The 25133-nt window shown below is 46.9% G+C and overlaps 1 protein-coding gene across 4 annotated transcripts in view; it reads right to left on the reverse strand.

Moving 5' to 3' along the window:
* The window catches only part of LOC308198550 (unconventional myosin-X-like), an 85753-nt gene that overhangs the window by 57545 nt on the left and 3075 nt on the right, over positions 1-25133 (reverse strand). Inside the window, exons 2-9 of one of the 4 annotated variants that reach the window (XM_080601133.1) lie at positions 15779-15877; positions 11430-11588; positions 7158-7345; positions 6783-6917; positions 4067-4191; positions 3017-3030; positions 2291-2375; positions 518-621 (exon numbers count right to left, since the gene is read on the reverse strand). In XM_080601133.1, the coding sequence (XP_080457259.1) occupies positions 518-621; positions 2291-2375; positions 3017-3030; positions 4067-4191; positions 6783-6917; positions 7158-7345; positions 11430-11588; positions 15779-15877 (909 nt within the window). Of the gene's footprint in view, positions 1-517; positions 622-2290; positions 2376-3016; positions 3031-4051; positions 4192-6782; positions 6918-7157; positions 7346-11429; positions 11589-15778; positions 15878-25133 lie in introns of those variants that run through there. The other 3 variants (XM_080601135.1, XM_080601136.1, XM_080601134.1) reach the window with 3 other exon arrangements.

The following is a 25133-nucleotide window of genomic DNA, read 5'->3' on the forward strand; positions in this document are numbered from 1 at the left end:
TAACACACCACTTATCAAACAAAACACGAATTGCATATTCATCCTGCTAAACACATAACCTCTCATAAAATTACGGATGTGTTTTGAAATCTGTGTGAAATGGCAGAATATGCCATTTATACCGCTGATATAACCAGAACATTTCTGGAGAACACTACCTTTAGGGCAAAGTGTTCCCCTTCTAATGGTCATTGTGAGGTTTCCTGGTTCAGGCCACCTAGAGGGCTCTCAAGAACCATTATGGGGTGGGGGTGAGGTTCATGCTCCCCAAAGGCTCTGTCATTCTAAAATATTATTCAACCTTGACTGTTTCCCAAACTCTCCCATTTCTGTACACTAGAAACATTTGTCTAGTCTTGTTTTTACCATAAACGGGTACAGCTGAGTTTCAAACTTGTTGAACACCAAATTTTGGCTTAGGGCAAATAAATTCTGCCTGTGAAATCTAGACCCTGCAGCACACTTAGTCCATGAGATTGTGTCTAAGGAGCTCAAGAGGTGTTAGAACAGGACTCACCATGACCTTACTGAACATCTCTATGTCATTCAGGTTCTCATCACTCACACAGCCAGACTGGTTCAAGTAACGGTACGTCTCTGGCTCAGAGAGGGAGAGGCTCTCTGCAACAGAGGAGAAGGATGCAGGGAAAGAGAAAGACAACAATTTATTTAGCATTCATCACTTTCTTTCTATGATCTTAGTCCTCGAAAGCAATAGGTATATTCACCACAGGGGGAGTTCATCTGAACAGACTTCATATGCCTCAGAAGGCACACCTAGACAGTGAATGCACTTGGGAAGGGGAAGAGGAAGGTGTGCAGTAACAAAGCTTGCAGTTGTTTATACAAAATGATTTAGAACAATCAAATCCCAAGCTGACTGCAGAGTCGTGGAAAAATCTTTCAATCCTGAACTGACTCCACAAAAAAAAGGGAAGATGAAATTCAATCTTGTTAAGCGTACAGAAAAGTAGTCTTAACTATATACACATACAAGGAGCTCTAAATTAGGTATTACCACTTGAAACAGTTCAGAGAGTCACAGTAAGATTTCTGTAAACATCTCAGTGCTGAGCAGCAATCAAAAACTGATTACTAAAAACTACACAGAAGGAACACAGAGCAAAACATAAAAACTGATTTAGGTCTCTGCATGTATCTTTGGCACAACCATGTCTTGAACACTATCTGCAAGTTTGATCTCCCAATTCAGAAAGAACAGGGGAGAACTAGAAGATCTATGGAGAAAGGAGAAAAGGGTGATCAAGAAGTAGGAATGCATTACAGATGGGGGGAAGAGAAGCAGTCCGGGACACCAGCTTAGAAAGGGAGATGGGGAAGAATAGCAGAGGCCTGCAGAGATCTGCTGAAGAACAAAACTGTTTTTTGCATGCTTTTCCTGAGTATCTGGTACTACCCACAGCCCCGCTATTTCCCTTTGCTGTAGATGGATGTATGAATTGAGCCACATGGCCATTCCTGCATGAACTGCCTAGGACTGAAGCCATATTCCCTTCCACTCCATGTCAGACCCAATTCTTCCATCTGGTTATTCTGGCACACATAGAATAAAGGCATTGAGAAATTCCCCTGTCCCCCCCCAAACCCGAGTGCAGATGTAACATGTTCCTGCCTGTCTATTTGACCTCCTCAGCAGACCATCAGTGCTCAGCGGTGCCAGGGGCAGGTTCTTGAAAGTGCTTGTAAGGGAATGCTGCACTAGAAAAAGGATTCTTCCACAGATTGCACCTGCTGCTTTCCCCACATGCCCTCCTCCAGACCCTTCTCTCCCTTCTCCATGTACAGAACTATAGACCCTTTGTTCAGATACTAGATGTGTTTTGACTCTAGTGATGCCACTGCACCCCTGGTCTCTTCTCTCTCTTACTACCTATGCTGACGGTTTGTTGCAAAAACATGCCTGTCAGACCAACCCTTGAACTCATCAAACAGCTCCATTCAGCATCTGAATCAAGACTCTTCACCCTTCCTTTGCCTGTAGCCAGTTTTATTATCTCATCTCTCTATACCCCCTCTTCACTTTGCACAGACTTTGTCCTCCATTTCAGAGTGCCTGAGGCATCTTTTCTCATATAGTATTTCTGTCATCCTCAGCCTCTTCCTCTCAACTCCCCTTTCTGTGTTTTCCATGAAATCACCATACAGACTTCAGGAAAAAGTTATGTATCAAGTACCCAAAATATCCATGCTCTAATTGACTTACACCTGCCAAGGCTTCACACGCTGGACTGGAGAGAGGAAAGAGCACTATCCCAGAAAATTAAGTTACCTTTCATGTCCCCGCTCACGCCAGCCAGCAGAGCATAAAAGATGTGGTAATTCCTCTCTCCAGGGTTCTGGTGTACCACTCTGTTCTGAAACAAAGAACACAGGCATAGCCAGTGGAAAGAGATTGCACTTGTGGTCGCAAAGGCAGAGAGAGGACTGAGACGCAGGTAATTCTCTATGGCCAATGCACAAGAGGGGCTTCTTCCAGCTTAGTGATGGTGCTGTCTAAATAAGTTGTACATCAAGATCTTGTCTGGCGCAGCTGTGCATCTAAGCATGTAACTCACTGAGAGAGTGTGCTCATGGTCAAACTGCACCTTGCCAGCTCTGGCCCTGCTCCTCAGTGAGTTCCTGAGTCCAAATAAATCAGAGCAGAGTTGATGGCATTTGGAGTTGTAATCCCATAAGCCTCTCTACAGAATTGAGTTTCCAGGTACTCGCTCGATCTCCCCTCAGTAAACACTTTTTTTTTTTTTTTTTTTGATTTTCTCTGTAGTGTCCGGTGTTTATCAAAGGCTGGAGAACAGGCTCCAATAAATACAGAACCTCCTATTCCTTCACCACCCTCTTCCTCACTTGGGACAGCTGTGGTAGTAAAACCTGAAGAGCTAAGGTCTGTGCTCCATCGCTGGGATGGAGGCAGCAGCATCCTGCAGGAGAGCTGGCACTGCTCCACTGGGGCTATTAGGAGAGGGCTCACCCAGCAGCCAGTAGAGGTGACACCTACCTTTTCCAGTAAATCTGAACAACATGTTAAGGAGAAAACATTCAAGTGGTATAGAAATACTCCTCCCTATTCCTTGTCCACAAAGGTATTATGTAGCAAAGAGACATTTAAAAGGGCAGGGTCAGATAGAGCATAGGACCTGCACAATGGTGGGATAACCTAACAAAGGATGAGGCACATCAGGGCTGCCTAGAGAGATTAGAGAGAGCACTCTAATCTGAAAGTCCATATTTCATACAGCAAGTCTTGCATCAGTTCTCATTGCTTCTGCAAGAGACAGCTATCTTTCATCTACCGACAACACAAAGAGCAGAGACCAAACAATCCCAGCCTGTTGTTTACAGCAGTAGTAAATTCATCTGGCTGCTACTCCAGTGGAAATTGGTGTGGTTTGCAGTGATCGGCAGCTTTGAACATCAACATCAATAAATGTAGCCAGGGCAGATTTAGCTGCCTCATGTAGACAAAAGATGTGTCACAGCCTTTGGGAGAGGGGTAGACGGGCAAACAAGGAAGAAAGTGGTCATAGCACAACATAATTTGACTCTTTCTTGTCCTTGATTAGGGTTTCAAGGTCCACTGGAGATGGGTGGCCCAAAACAAGGAGCTGTAATTGGCCCTCTGAATTCCTGTTGTCCTTTGCATCCAAATATTGTGCAGGATATACTGGCTCTTGGCTTGGGTTTCACTTTCCTAAATCATGAGTTCATTGGCAGATCTAACATAGGGAATGATCTTCTGGGAAAAACAGGGTGCAGTATACATGAAGGATCTTCCTAGGCAGCAAATTGTAGGGATTTAAGTATCAAGTGTTGTGACTGTGTAAGTTAAAAGGAAAACTATGTTCCCACCTATTGCATAAACAAGGATTTTCCAGAGTTAGGAGCCACAGCCACAAAACAAACACATCTTTCCCCTTTAGGTTGCAGATTTACCCACATTCATAAACTGACTTTGAGTAATGGTGCTGTGGGATTTCCTGACCCACCCTGAGTTCCTCCCCTCATGTTCACTCACTCCAACCGTGTGGTCCACTGAAGAAAAGGATACAGTCAGTTACTCGTCCTCCCTGGATGTGTCCGTGTTGAGAGAAGTGCAGCTGGATAAACTTGCCAAAGCGGCTGGAGTTGTTGTTATAAACTGTCTTGGCGTTTCCAAAGGCCTCCAGAATAGGGCTGCAAGGAACAAGGCAATGAAGACATGACTGGTGACGCGATACCATTACAACAAAGCCCGTGCCCGGCCTTTTGCCATTTGCACAGCATGCACTGCCACGTGAGATTAATTTGTTGCAGCATCAGACTGGACAAGCAGGAAGAGCTCAAGGGCAAGGAAGGATGGCAAAAGCAATTTAACACACTGCTAGACAAATTTTAAACCTTTGGGATTGGAGCTAATTAAATCAGTCCCTGATCAGTGTGGGCAGCTGGTGTTCATGCTGTCTAGGGCATTCCCCACAAAAGCAGATTCGAAAATGAAAGGTGGCAAAACCCTGTCAGGTTGTGTGCTTAACACAGCAGCATCCCATGAAATAGGCTTGTATTTTTTTCAGGATTTTCAGAAACATCATTTAAGGCAAGTACTCTGTAGCTTTAAAGCACATACTTTTTTTGTTTCTGCTTCCTTCTCTGTAAGAGAAGACAATCTAAGCCATCTCTTAAAATTGCAAATAAATATTTTCAAACTACCAAACAAACATAGTACTAAACTGATTTGTCTGGTACTGGAACACAAACTTCTTTCTTGTTACTTAAAACTTGGTTAGGTTACAAGCCACATGATTTCCAAGCAGAGGGAATATATACACATCATATATTTGAAAACTTCATTCTAAGAGAGGAAAAAAAAGAAGTTGCAGGGAAAAAAAAATGGTGATGAGCTGAAAAACTTTGTCTCTTGGTCACGTTCCAGTCTTCGGTAGGTAGCATACAAATGGAAAATGGTGAGTTAAAATGCAGTTTGGTTCTTACTCCACAGAGCAGCACCAGGGAAAAAGCCTAATACCATTCAAACTGACACATCAAATGCAGGATTAAAATATTCATGTTTGAAATTTAGCCAATTCTAAAATAACCTGAAGGCCTGACAAGCAAGGAGTCTGGGAGATGCTACAAGCATGGCCTGTATGTGGTCATACTAAATTCTAAAACATACACAATTTTTAACAAAAATGACTGCAGTTGTTACCCTGAGAAAGACTGGCTTTTTAAATGTCTCCATCTATCTACTGTGTGGTTCCACTTGAAGAGAAGGATAGATACAGCATTGTTCAAAATGTAATAATTATAACAGATTATAACACAACAAGTAATTACAACTATAGGTACCACAAAAAATGCTGAAAGTTTCACGCTTTGCAAGCGTTAGCTGCATGAGAAATGTGGTTATGGGAAAGGACCAACAACCTTTAAGAAACTTCAGGCAGTATTTTCATAATTTCTCCCAAACACTTTAAACAAACAAAAACATAGACATGAAATTTCTTTCTTATGATATATTGCAACCATAGAAAATCCAGTCACGGAAATCTGTAGGCATGGATCAGGAGGAGGCAAGTTCCTTGCCCTGGAGAATTTGAAATCCAAGACCCGTGCCTCTGGAACAAGTATGTAAATAATGGTATTGCACAGGAACATCCCGCGGTGCTCACCAACACCACAAATCAACAGAAACTAATGGGGACAACCAGAAGAAAGGAGGACAGGGTTATACGAACCCCACAGTTGCAGTGAGAGTGCAGTAACCAGCCAGCCAATCTTTACAGCTCTAAATCATGCTAAATTAGACAAGCAAAACACAAGGAAGTATCTTTATAGTTTAGTTTGGCCGTGGGCTCAGTGCATGGACGCAGAAGCCTTTTGGGGCATGGGGAGGAAGGAGGCAGGTGGATGTTGGAGGCCAGCGGCAGCTGCAAGGAGGAGCTGAACCACCACGGGACTAGGTGGGGTTGTGAGGAGTGGCAGCCGTCCTGGGACGGGCCTCTGCCTTCTCGTCCTCAGGGAGAAGGTGCCAAATCAGTCCTCCACACTCGTGTTGGAATGGCTCACGAGGCATACACAAAACAGGCCGTGAGTTCCTGCGCTAATTCACCTCGCAGCGGTGGGGTCTTGCAGGCTGGGGAACCACCTCCTGAGGTAAGCTTTCTGGATTACAGTCAAGTTACCACTTAACCGCTAAGCAGGCTTCAGCCTTTTAAGCCACTCTCCCCAAAGCAGATTTTGCAGGTCTTGACTCGTGACTGTATAGCACTTAAGAGCTTTTTTTCTACCTTTCCTTTTTTTTTTACACACACGGTTCAAAGGTTTCCAGCTTTATTCACCACGCTGCTACGCAGCAGGGAGGGAGGCTACCCACATAGCGGGGCGATGTGCCACAGAGACGGGGGCCTGAGACCTGGGTTGAGGGCAGCGCCATGACTCGACAGCAAGCTTGAGGGTGGGCATGGCAGGGGAGTTACTACTGAAGGATGAAGAAATCTTAGCTTTGGCTGGAGTATTAATTCTCCAGCTGCCACACACACCCCACACTGTTATTGGAAGAAGCCTAATTCAAGGATATCTGAGATAGCAACCAGTTGGTGACATCCCAGCGAGACCACAACCTCCACACCTCCCTGACGCACCTCCATTTAGCTGCACGAGCATCCCAGCCCACATTCGACCCAACCCGCGCTCAGGCTCAAGCAGCCCAAATGCAAACACATCCAGAAGGCAGTGGCCTGCACACAGGCAGCTGTGGAGACCCACGGTATGGAGGTGAAGCACACCTGCTCTCCAGGATGGCTTCTTCCACGTGCGTGCTCTTCTCAGAGGCTGGGGCCCCAAGGGAGGTCTGGCTCATGGCTGACAGGAACTTCAGCAGCAGCTTGGTGCTCTCAGTCTTTCCGGCTCCACTTTCTCCGCTGTTGAGGAAAAGACATATGTTCCACTCACAGCTCCAGGGCAGACTGAGCTAACAGCCATCCCACCCACAGCAGAGAGGTGATCTCCAGGAATAAACATACAGCATGGCCTCTGCAGCAGGCAGGGGAGAGGCAAAGAGTAGGGTGGTGCAGGTATTTAGGCAAAAGTCATAGCAAATGGAGTAGCGAGAGCAAGGCATGTCATGCAGTCAGGGAGTAGCTGGTTCTCCCGTTTCTGACCTTATCAGAACACACTGGCTGTCATGGCGCTTCCACAAGCAGCAGTAGCACTCGTTAGCGGTGGCGAAGATATGGGGAGGCAGCTCACCCAGGCGGTGCTGTCTGTACAGGTCTATGGCATCCACACTGTACAGACCAGGGATGGGCTTGTAAGGATTTACTGATGCCAGGATGGAGCCAATATTTGTCTAAGGGGAGAAAACAAAACACAGCAAAGAAATAAAGCTCCAGAAAAAAAAAAAAAAAGAAAAAAAAAAGACAACAAACCTGGTCCTGAAACAACTCATGGTGAAGGGAGGAAATGAGGAAACTGGGCTTCAGCAGAGAGCTCCCCAGTTTGGCAAAAAATGTCAAACCCCAGTGCAGGGGCTGCATCACTGGATCACTGGGACTGGGTATGGATGGGGTGGCTTGAGTTTCACTGTTTGACAATAAAATGTTCTTAGTCCGTTGTCTTTGCTAAATTATGCTTAAACAATTCAAAAACATGAAGCCATCTTCATACCCAGCTACCTTGCATGATGCTTGAAGCTGAAAAGCACAGTCGGGACTGAAGCGGGGTCAGAAGACACCTTCAAGGCCCCTCTCCAGGATTCTAAGTGGAGGGGGCTTGGCTGGGTTCAAGCAGCTCCTGGACAAGGAGGGGACACGGAGACACACACATGCAAAGAGCCACTTAAGCGTATCATTCATCTGCTGAAACGTACTGTTTGGAGCAGCTTAAATCAAGTGGTAAAGCCAAATCAAAATTGACAGCTGAAGCCCAAGGATTTCAGGACAAAAACACTGTTACATTTTCTAAACACTTTATTTTGAAAATATTTCTTTTGAAAATCTCCCAGTTTAAGAAGAGTTTACAAGGTTTAAAATTAAATACCCGAAGCCTAGTATCTAATTTCAAACATTTTCTTTTGTGAAGTCAGAAGGAAATTAATTCAGCTTTTTAGGGCATGTTTTTTTCAGTGCAGCCAACCAGCTCAAATCCAGTTATTCTCAGAGCTGCAGTTCAGAGCAATGGTGCCACCTCTCTCCTTAACAACGAATTTGTAATATGGTTAAAGTCCAGCTTAAATGCCGATGCTGGTGTGGTGGCATCCTTCACAGGGCTCCCACACCTTGGGCTGCTCTGCTCCAGGGACACCCATCCTCAGCAGAGGTGTCAGAGGTAACCCTTAGAGAGCTGCATTAGGTAAAAAGCCTTGTGGCCAGGGGCAAGATCTAGCGTTATGTCCAAAACATGAACTATCAGTCACCACATATGGATATAAGGATTTGCATGCATCCACTGGATAAGCTGTAAATGAAACACTTGGTGTTGAGAAAGACACATGCATTCTCCCTGCCAAATGAAATCTGGGGACATACTGCAATGCTACGCTCCGAAGCCAGAAGCCAGACTGATAAGATGCTGTAGTCACCAAACTATATGAGTCATTTATTAAAGCAACGATCACAGATCATCAGGGAAAAAACATCACCTAGGCCTAACTGCGTTATCAGCAGTACCCGTATGAGCAGACTAGCATGGAACAAGTCTTGAAGATCGTCTTATATGGAACTTTGTAGGCAGAAATAAAATTAATTGGCAATAGAAGCAGTAAGCAAGCAGATGATCTTTGCAAGAAAAGTGGGAGGAAATGGGAAAGCACTGAGAAAGAGAAAACGGATTAGGAAAGAGCACCGTACAACCAGCTGAGCAACAGATACTGTGTGGAGACTGGATAACAGAGATGTCCAGAAATCCATCCTAACTCTTCTCCCAAATCTTCACAGAGCTTTTTCCTCTCATATATTTTATTCTGCACTTCCCACTCTATTTTCATCTCTCCCATGGAACAGAGACCCTGCCGCAGCCCTTCCCAGAACTTCCACTGCCGCCATCTCTCAAAGGTGTTTCTAGGAAACTTTTCCATTTCCCAGTTGCACCCTTCATCACCTGAAGCCCCTTACAGATTACTTCTGTTCACAATTTATAACAGCAGTTGCATTTGTGCATCAACCAGGCACATACTGGCCACTGTATTAGCAAGGAGTGATCTTCCCCAGACAACTCTGCAGAGCAGGACATGCCATGTTTGGCATGTCTACTTCTCAGGTCCTACAAGGGTGGCTAGACATGGCAGAGCTAGAAACAGCAAAAAATGTGATGGTCCAGCTCCTGGCTCATTTATACATCACTCACATTATGTTGGGTATACTTTTATTAAAGGATTCGGGAAATGCAGGAATTGCTAAATGCTGCAGGCTGTTGCTGTGCTCACATAATTTTCTGAAACAGCTTGGTAGAGCCTGAAAAAAAAAATCTTTGGAAAACAAAAGATATCAATTTGACATCCTCTGATAATTATTATTACCCTAATTAATTAATATTATCATTGCCCTAATTACTATTATTATTAATAATTTATTAATATTATTTTAATACTGGTGTTTCCAGGTTACCCATTCATTCAGTGCTTTTGTTTTCCAGAAAATGATGATATTTCTCAGCTTTTTCTGATCTCTGTGATTTCCTTCGAGATATTTTTGGCCCTGACTGATGGGCATAACTCCACTCAGTACAGCTTTACCTGCAGCCTTAGCCTACTACATTCAATCTGTTGAGTCTGTTAAGGTGGTATTAAATAAACTCAGACATTCATTTCTGGTATTGGCGGATCACTGCAAATCATTAGGTGGCACTACAGCTGACATTCTCAACTTTTGCTTAGCTGAAAACCGCACGCAGCAGCGCTATGGCAAAACTAACAGCTAGTGATGGGGTAGCTGTAGCGTTAACGTCTGCACTGCAGAAATGCATCACACGTGTCAGGTCTGGTGCCCGCCAGGTCAGGCAGTGCACAGCCATACACCAGATACAGTCCCACTACAGGAGGGGCTCGCGGTCCTTCACTGAGGTGTTCCAGAAGTCAGGGCCCTTCGTAAACCTCCCGGACACTCAGCTCTGAGGCACGCAGCTGAGATGCATACACTAGGCGCAGGTGAAAAATGACATGACACCTGAACGTTAACACCTTTACACACGGCTGGTGGAGGCACGGAGCTGGAAGAGGAGCAGGAGTGACAGACCAGCGCCAGAGGCTTACGGAGAGAGGGTCCTGTGACACGGTCACAGAGCACGTGGCGTGGCATTTCTGGCACGGGGCACTGACTGAGGAGACAGCCCTGCCTCACGTTGCAAAGCGTGAGGGAGAGCAAACGGGAGACGGACACCCAAAAGGGGAACCGTTCACTGGCAAAGAGCTGCACAGACACACTGCGGGTGTCAAGCACTGGTCAGACAGGGCAGCAAGGCCAAGGGCTGCCCAAACAGTGTGTGCACATGGGGGCTGTGCTGAGAGACAGCAGGCAGGGGTCTGCAGAAACCAGAAAGGATGCGCAGCACCCTCCACATCCCACTGCGGGAGATGTTTCAGAAACCGGGTCACTTTATTGATCATTTCCTGGAATACAGGTGCATAGGGTTCGGTTGCCCTAGTAACAGTTGCTACGCAACACAGATTTACATTTTTCCTGTCATAATCTGAAAAACTCTGGGTACACATACAGGACGGACAGGCAAGATAAGGGTAAAGAAGGCCAAGGCAGTCTTCACAATATTTCCTTCTTGTCCTCTCCAAGCCTCGCCAGAGCACACTGCCATCCCAGCAGCCTCACGCCCAGTGTGCTTTCCCTCACGCATCCCTCTCCTGCCACTTATCTCCTTCCTGAGGGCCCAAGAGGGAATCAGGACATGCGTTGGGTATTCAGCTGTGCAAGGAGAGCAGAGCAACTAATAAAGACAGAACTGCTTGTACAAGCAGAAGTACGCAACCGGTTTGCTTTCCTAGTTTAGTTGAGCTCTTTGTCCAAATCAGGAGGGTATCTCAACAACAACCTGTGTGCACTGCACTTTTCAGTCTACTTGGCCATCTATAAACTCTGAACTGCAACAACGGGGAATCTGGGGAACATGAACACCAGCTGGTAAAACACGGATGTTCATGGAGGATACAGAGCTGCACAACTACCGCAGATCCTAGAGGTTCTAGGATTTGTGTTCATGTTTGGAAAGTTCTTCTAGATATGCAAAGAGGCGTCTCTGGTAGGGGTAGGATCTCATAGGGCTGATGGAGCTGGCAAGGCACAAAGCAGAAAAAATCTCCCCTTTTAACCACACGAAACAATGCTCAGGAAACAATGCTAAAATCAGTGTTTCCCATGAAAAGTGCCAGCCCCAAAGGTAAACAAAAATCGTCAGCCTGAAGGGATGTGGCCCAGTCGAGCACTTACATAGATGTTACCCTGCTGGTAGCGCTGGTGCAGGTTAAGCAGGATGGCAGCTTCGTGCAGATCTCCCAGCATGGACATGTCTTCTACCCCGTCGATGCTGGTCTGGTGCATTGGCAAGACCTTTTCTCTGGAAAGGGAGGCCTTGGGGCACTGGAACACCTGGAGGAATGGGGAGAAGGACAAATAAGAGCATGCCACCTGGCCATACAGTCTGATTTCCTACCAGAAACAAGTGCTTTTCCACAGCTTTACCCTTCAGCACTGGAAAAGGAAATGAATAAGGCACGGATCCGTTCCCTATTTGTATAGTAGTTCCTCTATTCCTGTTCCTACCTATTTGAGCTCCTTGGCCAGAACCCATAAAGCACACACCCTTCCTTTGCTACAGAGTTGTTCTCTCACCTCCAGTACTGCCAGGAACAGACCAATACAGGGCTACCTGATTCCTACTGAAGCCCCCGTAGCAGGAGCAGGGCACCACCAGGTGCACCAGGCTAGGCACGTAGCACACGCTGTGCTCATGCCTGTGAGCAATGGTGGCAGCTGCTCCCAGGAGACCAAGAATGGTCTTTCAAAGAAGCACAGGGCGATCACGTCTCTGTCTGTAGCATGGTCTAGGCAACGCTCATTCACATTCCAGGTTTGGCCTTGGAGCAAACAGTGTCTGAGAGAGGGAGAGGTTTTTGTGTTGAGGGCAAAGGAAAGCGGGCAAAGCAGCTGAGAAGCCAAAGGAGTGACATCCTGTGTGCATGCTGGCATGGACATACATGATGTGGCTTTCAAAGTGCTTGTACAATGACATCTATTAACTTCTGTCACTGCTCTGGGAAGTGCCTTCTCCTCTGTCAACAGAGTTGCAATGTTCCTGCCTCATTGCTGCAACCTTCTTCCTGCTAGAGCTTCCTCCTCCTCAGTAACCCACTCTTCAGCTATCGGGTCATCTTCACCCCCGTTCACACAGCTGAGATTACATTGCCGTTCCCCTCCACCATAGCTACATCCCAGCCCTCCTTTCCTCCTCCTCAGGCACGATGCTGGCATTTCACAATGCTATTTCAGTTGCTTCCCACTCTTGGATTCAACCGTGTGCCATCTCCCACCCATCCTCCCAGGCTGTGCTAGATAGCCAGACCCAAGCTGTGCAGATGGGACACTTCACACGGGCAGCCTGGAGGAGAGCAAACCAGCCCGCAGTAGCCTTTCCAAAGTAACTTGGGCTTTTCTTTCCCTTCCGAGGCACCGGTCTCTACTTCTTCTTCATCCCTGCTTGTCAGCTCACCAGGTGCCACCAAAGGACCTGACGGACCCCACAGAGAACGAGCCCTCGGTGTATAGCATGGATCTCAGTGCTTTCTCCTGCCTGCTCCCTTGCAGTCCTCGGGCTGCTGTAGCTGCTAAGAAGAGGCCAGCCCGGCAGCTGGAAGCTGCAGACAGAATCAGGTCACCCTGCCCCCTCCCAGCCACCTCGCCAGAGCTGGAGCTGCGGCAGGGAGCTCACGGCAGCAGCACCATGCAGGCGCCAGCCAGTGCCCCCTCCAGCCCCTACCCACACCGCTGATGGAGCAGGAGCGGGATAACCTGCTGCAGGATCTTTGTCTTTGGAGCAGACACTGCATACGCTTCCATGGGAGAAATAGGGGAGCAGGTTGGGAGAGTCGGACAGAGAAATCTGGGGGACAGTACAAGCTACAAAGGTACGTCTTGAGCAAAACCACTACAGCGCTTTCAGACCATGAGGCAGCAAACCTGCCCACCTCTCTTCTCTCTGCTGACTCGGACTGATTTTGGAAGGGGACAAGTCCAAAACGGTATGATGTGATCTGCCTGGCAATTACTCATTTACCACCACACTGTCAGCACTTGTGGCTATTTGGGCCAGACAAGAAACAATAAAAAAATGTCTAGGGAAAAAGCTGAGTGCACAAGTGTCTCAAAAGATAGCAGACGTTTGGCAGCACCTGTGCCAAGAGGCTGCTATGCCTGAACAATAATTGTGTGATGGGTCAGAGCTTGTTTACTTCCTCCTGTAGAAAAAAAGGAGAAAATGGGACCCTGAAGAGTAACACGGCCCTGAATACAAGGCTAAATGATTAGTCAGGACTAGATCATCATCTATTAACCCTGTCTTGAGACTCTTGATTGTGGTTATACATCATCCCTCCCTAAAGAAGAATCTGGTCCAAGACCCACAGTTACACAGGTACTCTGGCAGGACTGTAGCAAAGCCACAGCAAGAGGAGAGTTCATTACCTCTGGTACCCTCTGGACAGAAACACTGCATAGGTGAAATTATTCCCTGGAGGAGCAGACTGATGCTACATTGACACCCTAACTGAGTCCAAGATGTCACCTGTCTCTCCCCAGGGCTGGGGAAGTTCACCGATACCCTTGCCCATCACTGCGGTACTAGCAGCTCACCCTTCCTCAGGTGGAAACTGGGTCCTCCAGCCCCACTGGGATATGGGGGGGGGAGTGTTCTCCATGCCTGTCAGAGGCATGTGGCACGGGGAAGAGCTTTCAGGTCTTCCCTAGCACTGGGAGAAGGCTGACTTTTAGCCTGTCCTCTGGCTTCCAGGGTGGACACTTTTCCTGTCTCCATATCACCAGGGATCATCCAGGGTCCTGGAGACAGGAGACGTGTTTTTTTGTTCTGCCCGCTGTCGTGCCAAAGGGGTTTTCCCTGAGAGGAGCTCTGACGTTTCAAAGGCACAGACGTGACCCAGACATGATGACTCTCCACCCTTAGAGCTTGCAGGGTGCTGCACTGACTCTGGCCAGCCAGGCCCTTTCCCACCTCCAGCCACGCCAGGAAAGAGGCCTTCGCTACTTCCCCACTCAGTTCCGGACTCCTCCATCAGCCTGGAGCACAGTTCAGAGGGCTCGGCACTATCCTGCCTCAGGTATGGTAAGCCAGGGCTGGCTTCAGTGGTTTGCATTACTGAGCTGGTTCCCCTGGCTGATTTTCCCTGAAGCAAGTGAGAAAGCACAGACAAACCGATCTCGCAGCAGAGCTGCCTCTGGAATCCCCCTTTTCCAAGAACAGATAATGTTTAAAGGGAAAATTATAGGTATTAGCAAGCAGGTTTTTTTTAAATTTGGGAAGAAAAATATCTTTTAGTCTTCTAAGTGCAAACAAGCCATCAAATACCACACAGGTACTTCACAACACAGCCAAAGATTTCTGCTTTCTCCCCAGTAATGAAGTTTTCCTCCTCAACCCCAAGTTCACCCATTAGTGTGACCCTGAGCACACAAGCAAAGCTCCCACCCAGCATCTGTTATGTTTATTCATAACGCTTTGGGCTGGTCTGTCTCGAATGCGGTTTCCAATCTCTTGTGTTTCATAAAGCGTCAGCTCCTCCTTTCCTTCCAGGAAGTCACATTTCTGATGGATTTGTTGCTTGAGAAGTTTTTAAAGAAATAAAAACAAATGGCAAAAGCCCTGAAGTGTAAGACTGGACATCTTACCTCAGAGCCGCAGGGAAGCTGGGCCAGAGCAAGCACGAGGACACTAGATTTAGAGATCAATTGGCTCATCCAGTCCAAACCCAAATGAAGATGTTTTCATCTGAGTTTTCACCAGGGATAAAACAGACGATCCCTCCTACAGCTGCCAAGCAACAAGCAATGAAGAAGCAAGGCAAGGGAAGCACACAGGACAGCTGTTGTGGAGGGCACTGACTAGAGAAAGCCCCAGAGCCACCACCATGTGCTTTTTCCTGAATAAGCCATAAAGCGCACAGCCGAATTTGACTCAGAAAAAACCCTCAGTGATGGCAGTTAATAGTTTTCCCAGGGCTAGCAAGCTGAGCTGACTCACTGAGGATTTGGACAGTCCCCAGAGGTCACTTCCTACCAACATAACTCCACGAGCACTGCAGCAGGCACACCAGGGAATTGCAAGGAGCACAGGGCTGGAAATAGGGCAGGGAAGAGGTTTGTTCCCCATTGCTGGTGGAGAGCAGGCAGAGCTGAACAGAACAGCCCTTACGGCCGCGTGGCTTGGAAGAACTGCATCCTGGCAAGAAGGGCTGATTACCTGGTGGGGCTCCATCCTTCCTAGGAGCCTTTTGCCAATATGGTGGTACCGTTAATGCAGCTTCGTCAGAGACGGCACAAGAACAGCCATGCAAAGTGAGGTGAGCAGACAAATGAAGAGAAGAAAGGGAGACCAATCTTCTTTCTAACCTTAGTTAGACCTTTGGCATGGTTTATAATAGAGTTGGGATACTTTTCAGACAGTGGCAGCACTTGAGCTGATACATTTCCTTTTAACATAAATATGCAAGATCATGAACTCCATCTTGCAACTTGGCGTAGGCTACAGCCTCATGCAAACCTCCACTTACCATGCCATAATCTGAGGTGAAGAGCACGTTTCCATCGGCACATGAGCCAACAGTGCATGGCTGCAGCTGGTCCTGCTCCCGCAGCCATACCCTGGCACCCTGCAAAAATCAAAAAAACTCCCATTAGAAAGAACTGGAGCCTGAGAGGTCTGCACGTGGGGTGTGAACACTCAAGGAAAGCTGGAGGAAGATGCAGTGTTCTAAGGCTACTTCCTAACTGCAGCTGCTTACAAGTTTTAAGTGAGTTCTACTTAAGTTTTCAGGGAAACTAGTTTGAACTTCTTTAATATAACATGAGAGGAACAAAAATCAGCTTTAATGAGCTTCGTGAAGAAACCAACATAAGAAAACATCAGTTTTTATAGAAAGTAATGGAAAGATACAAACACAAAACAGTGGGTTAGACTGTCTAAACATTTTTCAACTTAGAATAGCAAGTCATCAAAAGTCATGCTATAATAATAATAGAAAATGTAAATAAAGCCTGTTTACAATTTCATACACCCACACGTCACTATAGGTCAAAATGCTCTCAGAAACCATCAGCCAAAGCTAAGCAGATTTCACAGAGCTTTCTGCTTTCGTCTCTTGCAAGAGTTTCCTTAAGTGACATGATTTGAATGTTTTTCTGATGTATATATACACTGATGTACATGCGATGTATACAGTCTCACACACGCACTACAATATCTTAAATTGCTCAGTGTCTCCCCAGACAACCCTGAGCACAACGGCACACTTCTGGTAACACGCATATATGTCCAGTCGAAGTTGATTCTCAGCCTTGTGTTTCAAGACCTCAATACACAAAGCCAGGCTGTGTCACAGGATGGGTGAATGGCTTTGCTGCGAAAACCTGGGCGGAGGGAAAGGTTCAGGGGAAGGTGTCAGGATGTGAGCAGAGATCAAAGTCTGGGGATCACCATACCAACCAAATGTAAATCACATCTGCAGCGGCTGTTGCAAAGGCAAAGCTGTATGAATTGCATGGATCTGAAGTCATGAAATAGATTTAAGAATTACTGCTAAAAAAAGTATTAGAAACTAGGCTTGTGGATAAGAAGTCCTTAGTACAATGGAAAAAAGGGGCCCAAAATGCAACTTTAATGGGTGCCAACGGACAAATAGGAAGCAGTGTGTGAGTTTCGTTTGAAAACTTTCTGGTTACATAGAAACACAGCCAAGGCAGCTGATCTGTGGCCTCCTAGTAGTCATCACTGCCCTGTGGCCACACCAAGACACCTCTGTCACCGTGCAGATGATCTTAAACTTTACATGTTTATTTGGGCTAGGTAATAAAAAGGTCACGAAGACCAAAATTATTTTAGCTTTTTTGATGGAGCTTTCACCAGAATCATGCCCAAGATGTGTTGTGCAAGTATGCAGCCAGTCAGCATCTAGAAAAAAGAGATAAAATGCAAGAAGAACAAGCTGCCCCACCAGACACAGTCTGCATTATGCAGAATTAGGCACAACATCAAACTACTCTTCAGTTATTGCAAACCAATGTGTTCTGTCTTCCCACAGAAGTCAAACTCTGCTTAGCTAGGTATTCAGAAAAAGCCAAAGTGCTGAACTGTTCAGGAATATTAAGAACATCCCGCTTTTTTCAATCGATTCATAAACCTACTTTCTTCCTAATTTGTTTTATAACCCTAACATATTGATTATGAAAGCCCTCTTAAACATGTCAGCACCATTACCTCCTTGTTTATAGGCTTATTATATTTGAAGAGATATGATAGGATTTCCATATTAGACAGAATGTGGAACAATAGTTTATTCTTACTGGTTTATTTTTCTATTTTTAACTACTTTGGTCACTTTAAATACTTTAAAACCCTGGATTTTCCTTTCTGTATAAGATGGACCTATTGAACAACCTCCAGCCCTCCCAGTTAAGGAACAGGTTTTAATGACATTAAGAAAGCCGGCATAATTCTAGTTTCACTGCTATGTTCTCCTTTAGATTTCCCACAGCAGGCAGACTGATTTCACATCACTAGATGAATGAAAAACACCAGTGCAAGGATGTATGCCAATGCAAGGATTGTGTGTGAAGCTCAGCCCCCACAACCAGTGAGCAATTGCAATAGAGAAATGTTTTCTTAATGTTACAGATTCGAGTTTCAAGATCCCAGAGAGATAGTAAGCAATGCATTGAATAGAGAATTTGAGGGACTGTTAGAGATCTTCATGACATCCTCTTAACATTTTCTGAATTTTTCGATGCTTTAGACAGTGTCTTGAGGTACCCGGGCAAGACATTGGTGGTTAGAATTCATCCATGTCCCAAATTGTATTCAGACTGCACAAACATCTTCCACTAACACATGTTGCTGTTCACATCTTTTTCACTAAAGGCCCCTAGCTACCATCACAACATCAAGAGCAAAGAATAATCATCAGAAAACTGAAAATATGTTCCTGGAGCTCCCAACAAATAGCAAGATGAAAGAAAACCTCTTCTAATACACTTAGCACATTCTCAGCAGTGCACTCTCAACAGCCTGCAGACGCCGCTAACCCACAAGATCATAGGTGGGAGCTCCATTAGTCAAGAGCTGGACCCACACCCTCCCCTGCACACACGCACAGCATTAGCAGCATGCCTTCCTCGCAAGACCTCGTGCACACCTGCAGACAAAGAGAACCCGGGTTACACACACTTCCCGCTCACTAAGCTCAGAAATGAGTTTGGAGGAATAGGCAGCTGATGATCAGCCACACAAGAGATGCTCCATAGGCACCAACTCTGATTTTTTATTAGGTATCATTTAGAGGTGAGAAGGAGGGAGATGGACGGGGTGATCCCTCTATCTTTGACTCCTAGGAATTATCAGAAAGTCCAGACTGACCCAGTTCCCTTTCCCAGCAGAAGTCCATGTACAAATATAGTAAGAAATACTCCCAAAAGCAGAAGACCTACTTCCCTTGTACAGTATTGCATCATTGTCTACACACTTAACGGGAGATCCTTCTCCTGCATGCTGCCCAAGAGCAGAGGGCAATGCGATGAAACTCCCAGGCACTAGGGCATTTCAGCTGCCCAGGACTTACTTCAGTCCACTTTGATGTTGCAGTAGTTTTCGCAACAGCAATTGCCTCTGCCCAGTAGAAGTGCACTGCACCCATTTATTTTGTTTCCAGAAGGAGCATCGTGCTGAGACAGCCAGAATAGGAACCACAGAGCAAATTATTCTAACTTCTGCCCGGCATAACACCTATTTCCTGAAAGACTGAGTTTGTTTTAGTGCATCTCCTTCCATCAGCCCTTTTTTTCTAAACATGAAATTCCCCAAGGAGCCTTGACTAAATACAGGAACAGATGGCGACACCAAAGAAACTGCCCTCACATCGTTCCCCTCTCCCCCAGTACCATGCATTTCATTGATCAGTTGAAAGGATTAAATTGAGCAGAAAACTTAAGAACTGCCAGGCAGCAAGACTAAGCTTCCATGGGAGAAGCAAGAGAAGCAAAGCAGAACAGCAATCTGCTGGGGTCGGGCGGGTCCCAGCTCCCACAGGCAATACAGATGATGGGAAAAACCCTGCTCTCCTAGCACGAGGTGGAAAAACCTCAGTTTTTTGACTGGGATAGAGAAATTCTTACCTGCATCCAGAAACAAAAAAAATCACAAAAAATGAAGCAACAAGCAATCACTGTTTTGAAAAGAATATATTAATGGACAGCTAAGGAATAGAGTGATGATTTTGTGTAACTGTTTTCAAATGAATAAAACTGGTAAAATACTAAAGATATTTAACTTGAGTTCCTTTTATAATGAGAATAGCTCTTCCCCTCCTGATTCCTCTTTTAAGTAGGATTTTGTCAAATTACCCCAACACCTTCAAACAGAGCAACAACAGCAGCTACTAAAAGAAGAATAAAGTAGTAATGTACCAGAGTTCCTGTACCAAGAGGTCACTTGGATATTAAACAAACTCAGAGACCAGCATCCTCATTCCTACGGTCTCAGTGACAATCTGTCCACAATCTGGCCTTACCACAAAGTGCATAGCAAAGCACAATCCTGAAAACTGATCCCATAACAGGGAGTTATAATTTAGAAAATAAAGTTGCTTGCATACCAAGAGCAATGTTTCATCAGCCCTGTCTCACGCTCACAGCATTGTCTTTCACTGAGGACACTGAACTCCAGGACATAATTTTTCTGTTAACACAGCACCTGGCACCTGGAAATCCTTGTGCACGATCCTCCCTCCTTGTGCACAAATCTGCGCAGCTCCCAGGAGCACCAGGTGGGTTTATCGATGTTCCAGGAGATACTCAAAGAGGAAAAATGCTTTTGGTTGAAAGATACTTTCCAGAGAACGAACCATGCACACAACTGCCTAGCTTGCTTCCATTATGGCATGTTTTTGTGATGTTTTCTTTGTGAATGAACAAGACTCTCAGCTTGCAGACCTATCTGCAGATACATACTATGAGAGGCCCTTGCAGGGCCTTGGTTTGGGCCAACTCCTCCATCAGCCATTCTGCAAGGGGCAGGGATGTCTCAGAAAAGGACTCCCCTGCGCTGTGAGTCCAAGTTAAACATCACTGTGGGTGCTACAAGTTTTTCAGCTATACATACTGTTGTGTATATGCATACCTTTGTCCTGAGGCTGTTCAGTAGGTATTAGGTATCCAAGCCTTGTGTTTTCCCTGCCGATGGATCCATATGCTCCTAGGCTTGGAAGCAGCATCATGCAAAGTCAGCTGTCTTCCTGGCCTCAGTGGGCTTTGTGGTTGAAAGCCAGGCAGCAGCACTTGGGCTAGAAAGGCCCGTGCCATTCAGACAAAGCCAGGCTCAGGTTTCAATAAATGCACTTTTCAACAGATTGATCTAGACGATCATGAATAAGTGATAGGACAGAAATAAAGAGACTTAGCTAATGGACACAAGACTGGTGGGGAGGGGGAGTCTGTGACACCCTAGATCCATATGGGAAGGGATGCAGAAACCCTGCTGCGTTTCTTGTGTCAGCCTGACATGAAGTCACCCGGCCAGTCCCCAGGTTAGGTCCGACCAGCAGGAGAGGTACCTCTGGGGGCCTGGGGAAACCCAGGAGACCACAGGTGGAGAGAGGCAGAAGCAGGAACAGCCGAGCCGGCAGCAGCCAACATGGAGCAGCTGGGAGGAGCAAAAATAACAACAACAAAAAATAATGTACTTCTTGTAAGGCACAAGGATGACCTGCTGTGAAGCTAGGAGGAACCGAATCTCACCTGGGAATGTGCTGTGGTTGCAGCCCCACAGACTGTACCTGTGGGGCTCAGGGAGCTCCACGGCCAGCACAGCTCGTGGGGCCAAGCACAGCTCGTGGGGCCAAGACCCAGCTCAGCCCCTGTCCCAGGCAAGTTCAGTTATCAGCCCTGTTCCTTACTAATTAAGGGGAAAAGTCCTCAGCATGCCAGCTGATCTGCAGAATAACAGCTCTGCGTTATCAGGAAAAGGTTACGCGTCTTAAATCCTCTCAGAGCAGTTTGCCACTTCTGGTCACTTATGTATGTGCACCGATTCCCACCCCTCTTGCCACCCCCTCCCATCTGCTCTGCGCCTCTCTCCTCCCCCAGTTTGGCTGCTGCACTGCCTCTCTCCTCCTGCACGTCTCCCCGCCTCAGATATCCCCCAGGATGCGCCAGCTCCTTGAAGGCAAGGGGAGAAGCCACCAACTGCAGCACGCACACCGTCTCCTCGCCACGAGAGAATCTGACCAGCAGCTTCAGAGCTGCAGCTGGGCTGAGGTTTCCCCCTTGTCCCCAGCACAGCTGTGCCCAAGGCCCACCAGGGTCTCGCAGCTTTCCCTGTAATCACTCCAACGCCGCGGCACCTGCTGCAGATCAGTGAGTCTGCGGGTGCCGAAGGCAAAGGGGCTGTGGAGTGACCATTCGTCCGAGGGGTGGCAGTGCCAACGCCCAGATGCGACACTTGAGCAGGAAGGCAGTCATTATCGAAACCAGAGGAAGGTCAGGAGGGGTGGTTTGTGCCCATCCTGCTGCGGATGACAGCACAGCTGCCGTGTGAAGCTGGAGACGGTGACAGCGTCACCTCTCCAAAACCCACTCAAAGCCGAAGCACTCTCACAGCACTCTCATGGCATTTAAGGTCCACAGAGGAGAGCTCAGTGCCTCACGAGGCCACAGCAGCCTGTCAAAGAGAAGCCAGCCCCAGCATCCGTGCAATGCATTTTGTAGAAGTCTCAGGTGAGAGCCCTGAAACTATTTCTTCAGCAGTTTCTGTTAGGCATAAATCGGGATTATGTCCAATACCTTTCTGCATCTTGCCACATCCTTGACTCCAGTAATTCCCTGCCATGTGGAGTTGTACCATCTAGTCACACATTAAATGTAAAAGCACAGTTTTTAAATCAGTCTCATTCCCATGAAGCAGAAAATCCCCTTTTCTCGTGGTTAGAGGTGGAAGAACAGAGGATTCCAATCCACCTTCTGTGTCTCATCCATTATTTTCTGCTCTTTTGCCATGTCTCTCCCTGTTTGTCATCTCACTAATAAAGTATTCTCGGGTGTTTCAAACTCTTCACGTGAGACATTTTCCTGGTGTTTGATTGTCCTCGGTGTCCTTGCCTCAAACACCATGAAAAAAGCAAGTGGAGTGCCTCTGAACTGGGATGCACTTTCAGTCAATCTGAAATAAGGGTGGAAGTGGAAAAAAAAATAAAAAAAAGGGAAACAGCCCACATAAGTAAGATGTCGGGAAATGGAAAAGACAGTAGAGTCCAAGCTTCACTAATTTCTCTTCTAAAATCACTGGGGACAACAGCATGCGCTGGTGGCAGTATCCAGTTACTAGATGGGGATGAGAGCATTGTGAATAACAATGGAGGCATGCACAAATTTTTAATAGGCAGCCCTGGAAAGCACCCCTCCTGCATCACATTGAGATGCTGATGAACTTTCCCACATTCTTGTAAACGGAAAGGACACAAAACATTTTAAAAATCAACAGGTCCGAGCATTCCCAGAGATCTGAGTAATAAAGTTTCTCACCAGCTGATATTCATTTTTGATAAGCCTGGAAATGAAGAGGAAATACCATGAGACCGGAAGGGTCAGAGCCTAAATGAGGGCTCTGGCACGATTATCCCAAGTAGCCATGGGTTGCTTAATCTGACAACCCCAGGGAAGATAAAGAGTTTTTTGCCCCCAGCATTTTCAATTTAATGGTACTGTAGTGTCAATCATTTTCCAGCACCAGTCAGCATGCAGAAAGATGGCTAGTCAAACAGATCTCTTCATTCTTTCATTAGCATACAAGCATAAGAGATAAACTGGACAGTAATAGACTCTCACAGCACTGTTCACATAGAAAGCAGTGTTCTGATAGGTGCCAGACCCTGAAGAGCCAACAGGTAAAAATGCAGCAAACGGACCTCAAAGCAGTAGTTATGAATGGCAAAAATCATTACTAAGCGAGGGAGTTCCTAAGAAAACTCTGCAGGGACAGGGCCAATACTATTCTGTATTCTCATCAAGGATGTAAAACCAAAAGCAGTGCTGCTAATGCTGGCAGATGCCAACATCTGGTAGATCAGTAAGTGTCCACGAGGATGAGACCATCAGAGCAGTGTGGATTCCACGCTTGTTTGGACAAAATGGGATTAAAATACAGCCAAACGGAAAGGTCAGATTCAGGGGAGAAGGAATGCAAGAACACTTCAAAGAGAGGAATGTCTACTGGAAAGTCACAGACCCAAAGAGGATTGTGAATTGCTGCACAGAAACTCCCAGGACATTTGGTTGCAACAAGAGCTGATGCGTGTCTTGGGCGGATAAACAGGAGCAAGGAAGTTTACTGCTTACTTAGGCTTTGAGGTGTGAGAAAGAACCCTTTCAGAGAGCATCTAAAAAATTCAGTCATTTTTGCTCTTCAGACAGATCCCTTGTAATGCAAAAGCACTTGTGAAAATGTTAACGTCATTATGTAGATTAGCCAGAGCCAGGGCTGCCCTATCTAGCCCAGACGCTGATAGCGCGGGGATGAGAGCAGCATGTGGCCCAGCACGGGCTGCAGCCCTCGCCTCGGTCCCTGCACGCTCAGCCCCCTCCTGCTTGCAGACCCCTGCGGCACTGCGGCGCTCCTGCTGCCCCTGCAGCGCCAGCACGCAGACAGACGGGGGCCCGGGAATGATTTCTTGCAGGCTGAAGAGATATTTGGGATGAAACAGCTCTCACGAAGCAGAAGCAGGACCCAAAAATGGATGTGGCTGCCAGACACTTCAGAAATGAAACGGGGTTTATTTTAAACCAAGGTTGTGTAACCGCTTGAAGAAACTGCAAAAAGCGGGGGATCCTCCAGAAATAAGACTTTCCAGAAAGCGTGATTCAGCCAAATCTTAATCATTGGTTCAATATGCAAGTAAGGGGAATGAGCAGGACTAAGACACAGCCCTGGTCCTAACGCCAGGGCCCGAATTTCCACCTCCTCCTCAAAGACACCAATCTGTGAGAGGCCTCGCCGCTGGTTCACTTCACCCAGACCCGCGGGGCAGAAGTTTCAATCTTAATGATCCCATTTAAATAGCTTGCCCATTTTCCCTAAAGTAAAATGGGAAACCAGACATTGCGAAACGTTCACAGTTATGGTGATACAGCCACGGGAGGCGAGAAGCGAAAGCGGTGTGGCACGAGGAGGGTCGGCAGGCAGCGGCGGGCTGCCACAGGCCGGCCTGCGGAGATGCAGCTCCACTTCGTGTGGGCCCCCCTGCACCCAAACTGCAATTGCTGCTCCTGAACAGGGCAGGGGCTCCTTTTGTCCCACCTCTACCTCCTTACAGCGCTGGGAGGTTTGGGGGAGGCGCAGCTGGGTTGGGGGATTCTGCATGTAGGACATCCGTGCTGAAGCGGTCCCATGGGTATCTTCAAGGACAGCGAAACTTCTCTTTTGCTGAACCGCACAGACTGAATAGAGAGGGGTTGCTCTGTGTCACATTTACTTGGTGACCCTCGAGCATTACATGTGTAATGGTCAGCATTTCTCCTCTTCCCAGTCTCTTGAGATCCTCTTTTCTGGGAGGTCACGGTATTCTTGCTAAGCTATCAGGGAGCGTGGTGAGGCGTGTGGTCCTCAGGGAAGGAGAGGCTTGGTGGGATTTCTCCCCCGCAGAGCAGCCCCACTGCTGCAGGAGATGACGTTCTGCCTGTCATTCCTTCCCAAGCTGGCATTTCCCTAAGCCAACAGTTGTTAACACACAGGCCCTCGTCTCACCATTATCTGGAAAGACAGCACATCACTCATGCTCAGCATCATCAAAGTCAGCTGGAGCATTTATTTCCCTGTGATGCAGACAAGGAGCTGCGGGAGGATTCTCCAGGCCACCCGGCCAGACG

Source organism: Anser brachyrhynchus, assembly GCF_964034855.1.
Source record: "Anser brachyrhynchus genome assembly, chromosome: 7".
Lineage (NCBI taxonomy): Eukaryota > Metazoa > Chordata > Aves > Anseriformes > Anatidae > Anser > Anser brachyrhynchus.